The 16,889-nt window shown below is 42.6% G+C and overlaps 1 protein-coding gene across 1 annotated transcript; it reads left to right on the top strand.

Annotated features, from left to right (window-relative positions):
- Positions 1-1,060: 1,060 nt before the first annotated feature.
- Positions 1,061-12,957, top strand: LOC136105603 (O-methyltransferase MdmC-like). Its single transcript, XM_071812843.1, has 6 exons — positions 1,061-1,067; positions 1,434-1,666; positions 8,808-9,044; positions 10,446-10,523; positions 11,803-12,019; positions 12,905-12,957. Exons 1-6 carry the CDS (start codon positions 1,061-1,063, stop codon positions 12,955-12,957), a joined length of 825 nt encoding a protein of 274 aa, XP_071668944.1.
- The last annotated feature ends 3,932 nt before the right edge of the window (positions 12,958-16,889 follow it).

Here is a 16,889-nt window from a genome sequence, read left to right as displayed (position 1 = left end):
AGCCGTTTACACCAATCCAGCAGATAGACAGACATCTGCCTGGGACCAGCTGGACAAGAGAAAGATGTGGGACTGAACAGTGGGGAATGCTTTCCTTCGGTCCCACAACCCCTTTGTTCCACGCCCCTATGACTGGAGTGGCTGCCAGCACCAAGATGGGCTAATTGCCAAGTCAGATTCTCTTAGGACTGTAATTTAGGGATATTTTAATCCTTCTGGGCTAATTTTTCATACTAATGCACAAATGAACCTTTTCCAGGAGTTCCCTCTTGGTTGCTGTTGTTTTATGCAAGATACTCAGATTTTGGTTGTTACTGTAATGTTGAATTTTATTTTTCCAGAAAATCATCATCTGACCATGGCCCAGGGGACACTGGAGGAACTGAAACCAAAGTCAGGCTGCAGCAAGAATGCACCTCTGGCTCTTTGAATGGCAAGTTGATCAACCAGGAGGATAAAATTTCACCAGATTGGTATAAAGGTTATCACTGAAGTTCATCATCCTCTACTCCATCTTGAGTGGGGAAAGGATGAATGCCATAGAAGTGCTCAGAAAATGTGGCAAATTGATTACAATGGAAGATAAGAACTTCCTGAAGGCTTCCGTCTTCCTTTTGCATGAATTTTCCCTGTCTTTCACCTTGTGCCCAGGCACACATGCTCACACACGAGTCCTTTAATTCACAGTTCCAGCCCCATCCATTAGCGAGCAGCAGAGATCATTGTCCTCACTCAAAGAGGAAGGAAGGGAAAAATCCTGTTGGTTTGGGTTTGTTGGTGTCTGATAGGGGTTTACGTGCTTTTGCAGTGGAGGTGGCCTGTGGCCAAGCACTGTACCTTTTCATGTAGCAATACCCAGGCTTGTATCCCCATATAAAGCCTATTACACTAAATCTATTCCCAGATTCATTCTTCCCAGATGTTCCCATCTTTTGAGCAATATATCATCACAGTGAAGTACTCTTATAATGTATTACACTAATACATTGTTCGAAGGACACCACTGATGATAAATTTCTTAAATGATGGTGCTGTCTAGGGATAATGACTCTAAGAGCAAATGCAAGGTAATGTAGTGTTTTTTTTTTTTTTAAACTGGCTTCAGGAAGGAATATGGAGACATCTTAAAGCCATTTTCATATGGGGGGAATGTTTAAATATGCAATATTTCAAGCACTATTTAACAAGCACTTGAACAATAGCAGCATTGACGATAAAGGTTCTACATTTAAAACCAGTCCCTTTATTCTGTTGTCTTTTAGCTGCATTTTAGATGAAATTTTGTCAGATTCTGTTGTTAAACCCTTATTTGAAAGCATTTTAAGATTTTTTTTTTCATGATCACTTGAAAGGTACATTTAATTTCCATTGTGAACAGGGTACACTCTTGCCTATGGTTTTATTTTAAAATTTTCATTCTGTTCTTTCAACAGGGCAAATTTTTAAGATGTTTGTTCATATGATCAGAGCCAGGAAGATTTTACTAATTGGCAAGCTTAAAGGTTACAGTATCCTCGCTATCGCAGAAGAATTGCCAGATGATGGCAAAATCTTTGCATGTGCAGAAGCGCCGTATCTCGGAGTGAACAGCCAAGAAGCATTTGATTATTCTTCAGATGGTAAAAAGATAAGCATGCGAGTGGGACCAATGGCAGACATTTTGGAGGTAAAGTCCATTGGAAGGGGTGTTCGGGAGCTCTTGTGCAGAGCAGATTAAAAAGTACCAGGCAGGTCCTGTTCCCTGCCCACAAAATGCTGGATGGTGACCCTAGATTGTTTGCAAAGATGTGAACACACTCTTGCACTGAAGTTATTTCTTGTTCATGATGATGTATGATGAGACAGCTCCATCACGCAATACAGCTTTTTACCGTTTTTATCTGAAATACTGCAACTATTTGTTCAGAGGAATCACAAGCTCTAAAGGCAGGTTGATAGGCTTTGATAGCAGAGTTTTACTTGATGTGAGTGGCCTTTGCTTCAGGGTCTCTAATTCCAAATATAACAAGCTGGAGGAGTTTATCTGTGCCCTGATGAGACAGCTCTTGAAAAGGACAGCTCGCTCCCAGTGTTCGCAGGAATTGGGAAAGCCCCGAACTAGTTTGTAATTCAACCACAACCTCTCGCTTATTTTCCTCCACTGAAAACACTGCAGGCAATTAGACCCCAAGTTTCTGAGTTCCAGAGCAATGTGATAAGCTTCAGACATGCAAATGCAATAGCTGTGTTTGTTTCATTCTGAGTAGTGACTTTCTCCCAAGAAAGAGAAAAGCTTATGACTGCTGGCAGCTAGAGGAGTCTCACGTTTAATTCTAGTTTATGAACCTCCAGGATGTTGTTGCAGGTCCAGCACGCTGACAGGTGATGCCCATGCTAAGTTCATTAAATGTATAGCCCTTCTGTTATTAATGCAAACCAATTTGATCTTATTTCCTTTTCAATCTGGATGTGTCAGTGTGAGCTTGACTGTAATGTTATTTGCATTAACAGGTACCATATTTGTTTCTAAAATGAAATGACCAGGAGCTTTCTGACCTCTGGTTTTCACGACCTCTAAGTTTGATAAAAAAGAAACAAAGACCTTTGCCAAGTATATGAATAAACGAAATGTTACAGATCACCTGCAATGTGCAGCGTTTAAAATCTCAGCTCCCTGCAGTGACTGTGAAATTAATTGAATTGCTGTTGCTCTCTAGTGCCCATTCTGTGCAACTGACTTACTGTGACTGAATTAAAATATCTAGAGGCAGGCAGAGTACATGCTGTGCAGAGATTAAAGAAAGAAGTAAAGACATGAAAATTAAATCCTTAAAACAGAACATTGCAATTGATTTTATATCCTCCAGTTGCAACACAAAGGCACATCCTGACCCCAGTTCTGCAGGTACTCAGGGCTTTGAATAACTCTTGGAGCTGATGGGAGCGGATATGTTCCCGCTCATGTTCAACAGGAGAGATCCCGGCTCTACAGACACCTCTTTTCACAGGATTTCTCCACTGAGCTCTGAACTTTAGTTACTCAACCTGGCAGATATTTTGTCGTTGGTATAAGGACAATCAGGATTGTCTTACAGGTCTAAACGACAAAGTGGCAAGTTTGGTGGCCTCTCTGGTGCCCTGGCATGTCAGGGTTGTTGGGGTTTGCCTGGCTGGAGTGGGACAAACATACCTGGATGCGTGGAAGAGGCTCCGGCTTTTCCATCATAGAGAAGACCAGCTTAGGCTGGAGAGCAAACAGCCTTCTTCTACTGCCCCATGGGCATGCTGGAAGGCAGGAGGATGACGCAGTCATGGGTAGGAGATGGGGAAGGGCTAGCACAGCCCAGCTTTCACAGCTCAGCTTTGTGGCAGAGATGGAGAATGGTGTTTCTGTCCCCCATTGTCTGCAGGGAGGCTGATCTAGAGCAGAGCTGGTTAAGAGATGCTGAAAAGTGTGGTGAGATTCAGGACAGCTGGAATACGCTCTCGCAAGGATTGAGTTTGCTGTCTAAGGTGTCTGCAGCACGAGGTTTCATTCCTCTGCCTTTACAGAAGTTAGAGGGCAGAGACAGTCACCTTCCCACAGTCACCTTCCGACAGTCACCCAACACTTGCTCTTTGGAGATGGCTGCGGTAGCTTTCTTGCTGTGGTGAATATGGCTGAATTTTGCTCTCAAGCTGAGTGCAATAGGGCAGGATTAATGCTTATCTGCTGCTCCTCAAATCTCTGCAGCAGTGCAGGCTCCTGGAAGCAGGGGATTTGCCTCACTACACTGGCTCTTTCAGAGCATGAAAATGTCCGTATGATATATATAAACACTACCTGGCAGGGAAGTCCTTTTCAGCTGCATGAAGCTGTGATTCAGTAAGTCCAAACTACCAGAAGGTATATGATATACTCTTGTTTCTGGTGTAAAACTAGTCTGCTCAAGAGTTACATCCTGGCCTCAGGTGAGAATACCATCCAAGTGCTGCAGAATGTGTCCTGTGCTGCATTCACATCTGCTGTTGATGCCCTTTACAAGAAAAGCTGCCAGATGTTGCAGAAGTTGCCCTAAGGATGTGACACATCTGTGCCCGTGTACCTCAGACAGTGGGGCCTTTGTGGGGCCCATGTAGCTCTGGCTTTTTCACCTACAACTGTGGCTCATCAAAGCTGTGAGCAAGCAGAGAGAAGTGCAAAGGCAGCACATCAGTCCATAGTGCCACCTTGACTGGGGTTTCTGAAGCCTCTTACTGCTCCTTTGCATTAATACACAGTGTTGGCAGGGATGCCCGGGTCCCCTGTCTCTTGTCCCAGATCAGAGCCAGCTGCAGAACATCTGGAATACTGAGCTGTCAAAGTATGCTAAATACCCCGACAGGCAGGAGCTGCAGAGCTCAGGTATATAGTGGGGTTCACTTGGCACCTGAGGGCACGATGGAGAAAAATCCACCATTCCCACACATGTGGGACAGGCTTACAAGCCAGGTTGGGTCCCCACCAGAGCATGCAGATCACATAGAGCATGGCACAAGCCTCTGTGCCCAGTGACCTCAGTAATTTTTATATAATATTTTGAAATGTGGACTGAGGGGAAGCCTTTCCTTAGGTTCAGTGTTTGATACAGGTGCTTTCAATGGAAATTAGTGACCTTTTCAATGTGTGCTGGGCCACCATGTAAAAATCTTTCCCAACAAGCTCCTTAAGCCTAAACTCTGTCATGCTGTGCCTGAATAACACGCCTTGCCATGCATCAGCTGTGAGCAAGAGGCCTGATCCTGCACAAAGAGCTTTCTTTAATTCCCAGTGGACTTTGGGTTGAACAATGGATTCAGGATTGAGTCTGGAGGGAATGCAAAGTATGAGGAAATTATTCTTATCCATGATTTTGATACTTCTATTTTAAAATCGAAAACACAACACACAAAATAACAGTGTCTGCAGCAGATTCTGCTGATTGCAGGGCATTGTATAAGCATGTCAGGGTTTTCTTTTTTCTTTTTTTCCTTCCTTTTACCAGACAGAATAGGTGAAGAGGTTGAGCTGCAGATCTCATTTCTCCTGTTTTGCTGCTTGTGAAGTCTGCCAACAGAATCCACCTTGACAAAGTCAAGGACTCTGCGTTTAATGTTGAACTGAGTGAATAAATTATGCATGAAATTGTGTCGGAGTCTCTAGTGTGCAGAATTGCTCCTTTTGATATGAAAGGTTAATTCAGAAAGGAGTCCAAAATAGCTGGAAATTGTGGGGATAAGTGGATAGTATTCACTGTTGTGAGCTGTTATTACTAGAAATTGCATTCCCTCTCTAGCATCCCTAGAGATTTAGCTTTGCCGGTGAATATAAACTGTACTCAATAGAATAGCATTTAGGAGTAACAAGAGTGTATGTCCACATACAGTAAAATATTCTAATGGTGTTTTAAAAGGAAGCTGTACTTTTTTGTGTATTCTGTGTACCCTAAGGATGGATTGCTATTACATTTAGGTCAAGAACAAGGCATAGGGAAGGTAATAAGTTTTGAGTACATCTTTATTACAAATATGCTGACTGTATGATCCATATCAAAGGAACTGGGCAGTCATTTTTTTTCTGAGTGAGTTTGTATGTACCTCATGAGAGAATGTTGTCTCTGATCAGGACTCCAATCAGGTTTTCTCCCAGCTTTGGCAGAAGATTCATTCCTGTTTTTATTTGGGATGTCCTCTCCTCAATCTTTTGCCATATCCATCAGCAGTGCTGCTGTGCCCTTTCTCGTCCTCACTTCTGGTGCATCTCCTCGAGTGCTACAAGTTGGTTTGTTGTTTGTTTTTTCTTTCCTTTTTAATCCAAAAGGAAGTTAGTGACTCACTGTAAGCAAAAGCATTAATTTTAGCCAAGTTTGCTCTGCATTAAGACACTTCTTGTTGCCATCTGTTACTGTCTACGATGTCTCTGTAGCAAGGAGCAGGGACTGCATTGTAAACATGTAGGAAATTAGTTTCAGTGGGATATTTTGCAGGCAGATTATTTCCTTCTGGATCTCAGTTTTCCTCACAGTTGGCTGCCTCTCTCCTAGCAGAGGACAAAGGCATCTCCAACATGCTGTCAGGTCCCAGGCAGAGCCAGGCCCAGTCTGTACAGAGAGAATAAGGGTGGTCAAATCCCTCCTCCCAAACCCCTCATCCATTCTGAGAGGGACAGCAGTAAGCTCTTTTATCCTCTCCGTCACTGCGCTGATATTTCCAGTGCTTAGCTTCCCAGTCAGAGCTACGAGTAAGTAGAGCACTGTTTTTTCTTTGTGGCTCCCTTGGTTTGGCAGCAGGTGCTGGCTGTGAGGAAACCCTCTCCAGGAGACCACCTGTCCATGGAGACCACCTTTTCAGATGAGCCATGCTCGACTAGGCAAGGAGCTCCAGGAAACAGACCACTTTACTGTTCCTGTAGCTGTTACCCTGTCATGTAGAGGCTGCTCCAGCAGCAGAGCTGGTTCAAGGAATTTCTTGGATTCCCTCTATAGGTCTGGAGCTGCTTCCAACTAAACATGGAAAATGCAACGGCAGTCTTGAAGCTGTGGAAACAAGGAGCTCAAGTGATGACAGGGTTGCAGTATGAACTTCAAGTCAGTTATTCAGGCTTTTTTGTATAGATGTGTAGTTCTAGGTATCTAGAAGAAATGAAGGGTACCTGACTCACCTTCATGGCTGGCCGTCCAGGACTTGATGAACTGGCAGAAGACAAATGCCTTCCAAATGGTGGCCTTGCACACACAGGCAGTGCAAGGACAAAAAAGGCATGTGGTGAATACACATACAACACATCCCTCCTGGGATGAAAGCTATAAAGTTAAAAGATGGTTTCTCTGTATCAGAAGATAGATAAGAAGGAGATAAGCTGTCAACAGGTAGATAGTACAGAAAGAGAGCTGAAATGAGAAGTCCTGCTAATATCCAAAGAACTATGCAACTCCATATGGACCTAATGAAGCCAATGCATAGAAGTGAGATTCTTTTTCATTAGGGAGCCATACCATGGAGCAGTAGTAACATATGTTCAGAGATGGACACATCTGCTTCTGAATGTTTGCCCCCCACCTCCTCCTCCCGGGAAGGTTACAAGTCAGAAAGTAGTGATAAGTCATTATAATTACTTGAATTTGGCTTTGGCTTTTCTCTCTGGGGAATGAGACCTCTAATCTCTGTTCCTGATGGACTACTCCTCCCAGCTTTCATCTTCTGACCTTTCCTGAAGTATCTACCTTGGATAAGCCATCCGAGTTGCAAGCTAATATAAGATGATCTTCCATAGCAGCAAAAATGTTCCTGCTGCTTTCCCCTAATACAGTCCAAGAGGGAAACGGGGCAAAATTACCTTACTGGTCGTGAAATGAAAACATGAATCCCAGGAAACCAGATGTCCTAGTTTCTACTACATTTATGATAAACCAGCATCTATTTGTCCTTAAGGTCTTCTTTCATTATAGTGTAGTATCAAAAGGTGTCATGAATGCTTTCGGCAGAACTTCTGTGCTATCAAGCATCTGCAGTTAAGTGTGACTGTCCAGGCTCTCACACAGACTTAATTTCAAAACCACTAACAAACTCACAATTACAGCAGTTTGCACAATAGCGTAATTCAGAGCCTGAGTGATCCACTTCCCACTATTTCCTTGTCTGAATGACACACTCCCTGCTTCAGAAAGGCTCCTGAAGTCTCTCTTTGGGAGCCATCAAACTCATTCCTGAAAACAAATTAGTTTTTCACATTCTGTTGCCATTTGTTATTGATGCTTTCTCTCATGCATCTCAGGGGATCGCTCATCACTCATTGTGCACAATGTCTCCAAACACAAAAGGGAAATCTGGATGCAAGAACTGCTGTTAAAAGTTGTGGTAGAAACAGTGAGTTCTGGAAAACATAATTGTTTCTCTTTTCACTCAAAATGCCAAGACTTGAAAGCATTTCTGCTTGTCGAGATAGGTGGATGAGCCGTTGTCTCATTGTAACGCACACAGATGCAGTTAAATAGTCCCAGATGGAATCTGAAATATTCCATAGCAGCCTCTTGGGCAGCAAGTGCATTAACTGCCACAGGAGAAGGCTGTAAAGGCTCCCATCTGGTCATCCATCAACACTTTTATACATTATCATCAGCAGCCTGCTTGGAGGGAAGGTGTGCCACATTTCTGAAAATCCAATTAGATGATAGCAGCCAGTTCTCTTTTATCCTCTCTGTTGCTGATCCATCCAAAGTATTTTTTTAGATTAAAGAAACACCATTTTCCTTCATAGGAACTGTGCTGCTTTTTCTCTATCATGACCTGTTCTTCTATGTGTTTTATAATTGTGTTATTAATTGGGATTTCAACTATTTGCCTGCTACTGAAGTGGGACTCCCTAGTTTGCAGTTCCCAGGATCAGCCTTATGCCTCTTTTTCCCAAAGACTGATATAATTGAAACTTTTCAATTTGTTGATAATTTCTCTTTTGAGAAGAGAGAACTTATTGTAGCAGCTCAGCTACAGGATTTGATGCCAGTCCTCTCCCTTATCCTGACGGATCAATTCCCTTGGTAGATATGCAGAGGTTTCTGCTGTGACTCCTAACACCACAAGCTGGGATGAACCATCCTCTTTTATAACCTGATTTTCTTTGAGAGGTTCAGAGTTCTCAGCACAAACATAGATGAAGAATTCTTTGCAAAGCATGGAAAACTCACAAGATCTCCAGAAGTAATTCTAGCAATGTTAGCTTAAAACAACAGGGTTCCCTCTGTTTCGGATTTTATAGAAAGGAAATATTAATGGCAGGACTTTACATGTTCAGGTAAATAATTAGTGTTTTCTCCAACATAATTTTTTTCCAGGCATTACATGCTGAGGATGAGCACTTTGATATAGTCTTTATTGATGCTGATCAAAGGAATGCTGTTAACTACTACAGCTTTGTCATGGATAACCACTTGCTGAGAATGGATGGAGTGATCTGTGTAGAGAATACACTCATGAAAGGACAAGTCTACCTGGAGAACATCTCTGATGAAAATGTACTAGCTGTCAGAAAATTAAATACAGTGATTAATTCAGATCCTCGTGTTCAGCAGGTTAGTGCAATGCAATTGGTTAAGGTGCCCATGGTACTGTATCTATGGATTTTGCAAAGTACTGTTTAAAAAGTTTCTTTTGTTGGTGTCATTCTCTGTGGGACCTAAAATGAACTCAAATTTTATTATAATTCACCTCACTTGAGCTCTATGTATGAGTTTCTATATTCAGAAATGGTCTCTACTTGCTGTCTACATCATATACGGTGTTAAAGACAAGATAAAAGTGGAACACTTAAGAGTGAATAATCAGCTCTACAGTACAAACAAGGAACTGCTGCTCTGCTTTAAAGGTTCTGGAGGTTGTAGGGCATCACCAGCACAACAAGAGTCAACAAACTCCTACTCCAGCAGGAGAAAAAAAGATCGTAATAGGATGCATAAACAATATGCTGTGGTTTTAGAAGCAAAATTAGACAAATATCCTCCAGAACTTTAAAAGCAGGTGTAAATTATGCTACCCTAGGGCAGTAGCCACCAGCCTGCAAAGGGTGCCCTCATGCCATGGCTGCGCTGGGGTGACAGAAGGGCTGCTGTGGCTGGGGGAAGCCATTGAGGATGGCTGGACCCTGCCTGTCCATCTGCGCTGGCAGGCCAGAGCCGTGGTGGGACAGGTGAGATCTGCCGCCTCACTCCCAGGCACCCCTCCCTTGCTGCTCCTGCCCAGGAGGTTTTGGTACCTGCCCCATAGGCTTAAGGTTCTTGTCTATCTGCAGGTCTGATGGCCTCTGGAGATGCCTCCAATGATTCTGTATTTTTTTTTCTGTCATCAACATACCAGTAGCAACAGCTTTTATTTGTAGAAGAGGAAAAAATAATGATAATTTTCCATGTCATGATCATACTTTTAGCTGTTCAATTCATGTAAATAGCATGCTGTTTCCATGTCTGATGTTCTAATAGTTTGATGTTGATGTTGGATCTCCAACACTGAGTGCAGCTTTCACTGAAGTGTGGTAATAGTATCAGAGAAGATAGGTGGCAAAACCCACTGACATTCAGCTATAGGTGCAGGACAGATGTTCTACCAAGTGCTGAAGAACAGCAAAGTGTCGCTATTACCATTTGGTGAGCTCCAAGAATACAACTGGAGTAGCCTAATGACAACACTAGCCAGGCAGTGGGAACGCAGAAACCCCAGCAGCTGGCACTGATTTAGAAAACAGAGAGACAAAATTGCATTTTTTCCTGGCATTTATGAAAGCCATGAGTTTGGAAGAGGAATTTGAAAAATACAAATGTCTGACATGTTTGTGTTGGAAGTAATTTCAGCTGAAGGATAGGAGTATCATAAAAACTCCCATGGCCTAAGAAAGGAAAGAAAGATTACCCTTCACAGCAGTGATGGAAAGCCAGGTACAAACCAGTTGAGAACTGTGTGTGTATGTGTTATATTTGCAGATAATTTTACCCACGCAGAGTGGACTGAGCATCATTCGAAGGAGCCCTGCACCTCCCGATGCAGTAATTCAATCCAAGGTGTGTATTTCCAATCTGTGAACACTTCTTGGAAAATGTTGACTATACTGAGGACTGTGACAAAATAATTTCCGGAGGTTTTGTGGTGAGAGCTCAAACTCACATTCTGTTGTGCCGTGGTGCTCTGCAGCCTGGAGTTACCAGCTCAGTGCTTGGCACATGTTAGCCTTGCTAGTCCAAGGCTACACTGAAGCTATTAAAAGCTTATTCCCTGCAAAGTGTTTTGGATCAGCTATGCTGGTTCTGTGATAAATTTCCAGAGCAGCTGGCGTGCTGCTGGCTGGGTATCTGCCCGGTGCTCTCTGGTCCTTCCCGTGCAGGGGAGCATGGGCAGACAGAGCTGGGGCCCAGCTGTGATGCACCAATGCAATATTTCTGAAGTAACGTGGGTTTGTTTGTTTGTTTGTTTGTTTGTTTTTCCCAAAGGCAGCACATGATGCCTTCCTGCTCTCTCTGAGCTGAGTATTTTCATGGCCTTAGATTTTGCTTGTCATGTGGAAAAGATGGTGCTTTTTTCTTTTTCCATTTTATGTAGTGGGCATCACGCAACTGTAATGAAATTCACATCTGGAATCATAATGACCTAGCTCAGTAAATCCAGATCCAAACATCCTGATTGTTTTGCAGTTTCTGAGTGTTCTCAAAGCTTCACCCACTGGTAATTCCTGACATTTCAAGCTCAATATTTTAAACATCTTGTATTTTCCATTTTGATTCCAGTCGGGGGAAATGATGTATGGCAGCTGATCGGATGACAGCTTGGCTGATATCTTTATTTGTGCACCAGCCTCGTGCAGATATTTTGATTGCACTTCACTTGAGCCATATCCTGCCTTTAAGAACTTGTTCTTAGCCTCCTTGTCTTCCTGGAGCCAGCTGAACCTTGAGGGCAGGACTTGGCCCTGTGGGGTGAAAAAGCTAGAGGACTTAATCTGCCATCTTCTGAGAGGTTGTTCCTGACCCATCTCTTATGGGAAGATGAGTCAGGAAACATCATACCCTACTCTCACGTAAGTGGAGTGGTCAGTGCATCTCCCCACACCCCAGCCCTTGTTCTCCATTGCCTTGCACCTTAGTGCTTCTGTTGAGACTTATACCTGTGGGGATAAGGGTGCTTTTCAGCTTGAATTGATCATATCTTTTGCATTAAATAATGGGTCAAGAAGACATGGATCCCTGTTTGTGTTCCCACTTCGCTCTCACAGGCAGAGTCCTTCATAGCTATCACGTTACTGAGCTTTACACCTTATTGTGCAATGTATATATGTTTTTGTTTTAGAAAGAAGTGGTGAGGGATGACGTCTTCTGGGGTTATAACAGGTGCAGCATCCTTGACCGGCTGCGTTTGGATGACAAGGTGGCCTATGTCACAGGTGGAGGGCAAGGAATTGGAAGAGCCTTTGCTCATGCATTGGGGGAAGCTGGTGCTAAAGTAGCTGTTGTGGATTTGGTCCTTGCAAAGGCAGAAGCGGTGGTGTGTGAGCTCAACCTCAAAGGTAAGCACGGGGCTGACCTACAGGTCCTGCTGCACACAACCCAGTGATGAGTGTTGTAACAGGCTGCTTTGCTTGTTCTAACCTGATCCTTTCTCTGCGGTGTGGTTATCTTCCATGCAGCCTGGATGGGGAAAACATTTAGAGCAAAGGATTCTCAAACAGCAAATACATGCCATGGTCACAAAGCTTCTCCTGTCTCAGGAAACAGTCATTAATATCACATTATCTGCTAGAGTTATTTATCAATATAAACTCAACCAGAGGGGTAAAGTGATCCAAACAAAATTCCTTGCCAAGAGTGCCCAAAGGTAACATAACAGTGAGCCACAAGTGACAGGGACAGAGAAAGGCCACCTCTTGCACACGGGGTCTGTATAACCTGCGTTGAACAGAGATGGTGTTCCTCAGACTAAATCATGCAGTAGCCAAGGCACCTCAGATTTCACTAAGGATGGATGACAGAGATTTCCTATGAACTCATTAGCACACATCCATTCCCTGGCACCTCTTCTGTACCTAATGTCTGGACCATGAGCGAAAATACCAAGCAAGCTAGAGGTAATGTCAGCCTAAATCTCTCATTGTGCCCCCAAATTGAAGCAAATGATTTTTTAAACCCTCCTCTATAGTTCTTTCAAATATGCATGCAAGGTCAGATACAGAACAAAATACTAATAGACATAATAACTAAAATCCAAAAAAAGAGGTAAAATCCTCTACAAGCCACTTCTATCTTAGCAGTAAAAACAGAAAATGTGACATAAAATTGGATTTTCCCCTAGAGTCATGCTAAACTGCAATTGTGAAGGGGAAAAAGAAAACTGGAAATATAATTTAATGAGAAAAGAGGGGAAGTGTTACTCATTTTATAATTCCTTTTGTGAGATTACAACCAAGCCTTCATCAAATACTTCATCGCCTCTAAAGATGGAGCTTAACCTAGGAAATTTTCATATTCCTGTTTGGATGCAGTCACCAATATTTGTTCCCAGTCTGGCTTCAGAAAGGGATTGGACCATTGGAAACCATATTCTCCAGCAAAACCAGCCCCTGCAGATGTATTTCTATCACTCAGTCTCAATCAGCTTCCTGAGGCAGGGGTGAGGAATGGTTCAGTTCTGGGTTTGATGCCATCCTGAGCCTCCACAGAGAACATCTTAAACAAAGAGTCCTGGTCTGTATAATCCCAGCTGTAATAAGCAGGAGACACTTTAAGTGTTAGTGTGATGCATAAAGCTTTGATTGCTGGTCTGATCCTAAATAATGACCTAGAATAAAAGTGTCCATCTCCTATTACAAATTCTGGACTCATCCAGTCCCTCCTTCCCTGAAGCCTTTTCATTTTCTTATGCACTGAAGCCATATGGCTTGGCACAAAGTAGCTGTGCCCTACAAGTTAACTTGCCTTTTGGACATTTTTTCACAGTGAGATTCTGCATATCAAGTAGAGTTATTCAGATAGAAATGGGCTACTTGATGGAGCCATGACACTTTGGATGCCAACAGCCTATTTGAAAACCAACTTAACTTTTCTCCAGGGCATTTGCAGTAGGAGTTTGATCTTCCCTCCTTCAATGGCTGTCCTATATCTCTTCTCCTTCACTGATGGGCTGCAAGCCCAGAAGAGGTGGGGGGAGGGTTGTTACAAAATGCAGTTGGCGAGGTCATGAAGCATAGCAAATATCATTGCAGTCTAAAGTAAAGAAAATCTCACTTCTCAGTCTTTACACATCTTTATCCTTCGAGGTCAAACATTCTCTATCAACTTGACCAGTGCAGCTGGTTGGGGCACATCTATTCCATCTCGTGATGGTTTCTGAGGTTTCAAATTTATTGTCATTCCTTGTTGGAACAAACGCCAAACTTTGTAATGCTTTTGTGAAAGGGAATTACATCCAAATGCCAGTTTTTGGAAAGGATCTGAAAAGGTCAGGTTTTCAATATCTTTCTCTCCGGAGGTAACTGAAGAGTCTAGCCTGGACCCCAGAAACTTTCTCTTGAAAGCTTTTGTTGAAATCAATGTTTCCACGAAACATTTTGGCTTCAAAGAAGTAACATACTCTGTTGGAAATAAATTTTGACAAAAAAGTTCAGCTAGCTTTACTCTCAAAATATTCATATGAGGAAACTGAAACAACCATGGTATTAATATGTATTTTTCCTGCTATAACAAGCACAAAGAAGCTGTGATTTCCACTCCTGCCCCCCCCGCTCTTTGGTTGTGGATCTCTAATTCAAAGCTGGAAACGCAGTGCCCCAAGTCATTCCTATACTGATATTTTTTCAAAACATTTTGCTTAGCTTTCTTAAACTCGCTTTGCATCTTATACCAAGGAGCCCTTTACTGTCTTTTGGGATGGTGCTATCATTTCATGATGAGTTTTAAACATCAGAACCTCTGTGATCTCAATTTTAGCTTTGTTAGACAGCTCGAGTGTATCTCCCTTGGCTACAGGGGTCTTTGTTTTTAGATCCTACGTGAATACCTTTTTCAACAGTTGCTAATGGATCCTGACAGAAGAACCAAAAATGATGAAACATAACCAAAAAATCCTAAGGGTTACCTTCCACTACATACGCATCTGTCTTCAGGGTGAATTACTGCCTGTACCTTAAGGGAAGAATTAGTCTGATGGGATTTTTAAAATGTGCTTTTTCACTGTAAACTATGCAAATGCCTTCCCCACAATGTCACTTCTGATCTTCTTGTCTATATGCAATGTTTTACTCCCATTCATACTGAGAGAGCAGAGATGAAGCCCCGTGGCAGGGAGGGTGTGTACATGTTCCCTGCAGAAGGGCAGCACGGATAGATTCGGCACATCGGTGCCCCTCCGACACAGAGCTACTGGGCCCCTCTGCTGCCCCTCTCGTGACAAAACTGCCTCCACGGACATCACAAAACTTAACTGAGGGCTGTAGATCTGCATTGGTACTGTTGTGCATATAGCAGCGCGGTCATGTCTTTGGTTTCTTACCTTCGGTTAGGACCACTGATTTTTAAGCTATTTTTCCATAGTTTATTTTATTTATTTATTTACAGCAGATGGTTTGGAGAGACAGCGGAGAGAGTGTGGGTTTTTTTCCCTGACTGCAGGGATATCAGCTGAGTTGATTAAGGTCAAGTGTGGGACTCCGGTTAGAAGCGAGCGTGCCTTCACGGCTTCTTTATAGACACTCGCGCTGGCACCTTTTGCTTTGTTTTTATGAACTATTGTATAAGATGAAGCCATAAATGGGGTGAGAGTTGGAGGGCAGGTGAAGAGCCTCATTCTGTTACCATTAGTAACATGCACCCATTTTGTCTGTAAATTGAATAAGAAAGATTGCAGCAGCTCCCTGTACAATACATGTCTTGATAGCAATTAGGAGGGGCAGTGGGGGCTGTCTGGTTATTCTTATTTTTTCAGCGTATTTATCATAAAACCTGTGATAAAATAAGAGGTCTTGTTTTGTGGTAGAACCTGTGTTCATTTTTGTAGGTGGCTGCATTGCGAGTCTGACCTTTTCTCTGCTGTGGAAAGCAAGGACACCGTGGCATAGCTGAAGGGCAGAGGGGACATTAGGTCCCACGGTGCTGCATGGGGGACACCCCAGATAGACCAGCATCACTTGTGGCACAGGCACTGGCAGGCTCTTGGAGGCACTGGAGATCAAGAGGAGCTTTTCCATCCAAAAGGCTCTTTCTTATAATTTTCTTCAAATATCATGGGCAGATATTGCTTTTCCTTGCTTTCATGGAAACCTCCATCTCAAAGCTTCATTTTAATTTTTTTATTAGAATTATCTAAAAAAGGGACCAATAGGGAATAATTTTTCCATTTAAATAGAAGCAAAAATGTATTGCTTTAACATCTGTAGCTTCCTACCTGCGCACTTTTTGCTTGCAGACTGCGGATCTATGGTCCAAGCCCAGTGGCTGCATCCCTCCTTGTGAGATAAGAGCCATTTTACCACAGCCCTTACTGGTGTATTCTTGTTTGACTTTCAGGATGGGTATAATCCCATTGCCACCAGGCACCTCAGTAGGCTGCGTGTTTTGTTTAATAATAAGGGTATTTAAAGCTGATTGGGACAGTAACTTAAAAGAAGCTATATCAGCACTGGTGTAAAAATCAATGCCTGGCTTTTTATCAGAAAAAAATACCTAACTTTTACACGTTTTGAAACTGGTAAATCTCTTAACTTCTGAATGTTTGTATTATTCTGGTAGTGTGACTTGCAATAAATAAGGCTGAGAACTGTGACTACCATACCTGGGGAACCTACAGGTATTCCCAGTTAGCTCCCACTTCAAACCGGTTTGTTTTTTTCTGAGGCTCTCAGCTGTGTGGATGCTGCAGTTCATCCAGAAAGCAATTTTGGACAAATCTTTTTGAGTTCTGCAGTATCTTGTGGGAAACTGGGATTTAAAAAAAAAATATAAAAAAAATTAAAAAAAAAAAATCTACGTTTGATCAAATGAAAGAGTCCTTTGCTTTCTCTTGTTCCTGAGCTGCTGCCACCAGCTGTGTGGAGCTGGTCCCGGCCGGGGAAGCTGCAGTTGGAGGTTTGGACAGAAGATGGTGCAGTGATCAAAGCTTCGTCCTGCTGGAGCGGCCAACTCCACTCTCATACCTCGGGTTTATGTTTGCCTCCAAAAAACCAAACCTCGCACCAGCTGGCAACTTTAAAAGGAGTATTACTATAACAAACAGCCATTTTGTTAAAATTTGTGGAGCAATGAGTTAAGGTGGCACATATATATGTATATATATAAAAATACATATATGTATGAATTAATAAGGAATCATTAACAAAAAATATATATATATATTTCTTTGTGAATTCCTGTACTGACTTCATCACTCTTATTTTAACGCAGGGATTA

This window comes from Patagioenas fasciata, chromosome 10 (assembly GCF_037038585.1).
Source record: "Patagioenas fasciata isolate bPatFas1 chromosome 10, bPatFas1.hap1, whole genome shotgun sequence".
NCBI lineage: Eukaryota > Metazoa > Chordata > Aves > Columbiformes > Columbidae > Patagioenas > Patagioenas fasciata.
The sequence above is the reverse complement of the archived record's forward strand: the minus strand, read 5'-3'. Positions and strand labels throughout refer to the sequence as shown.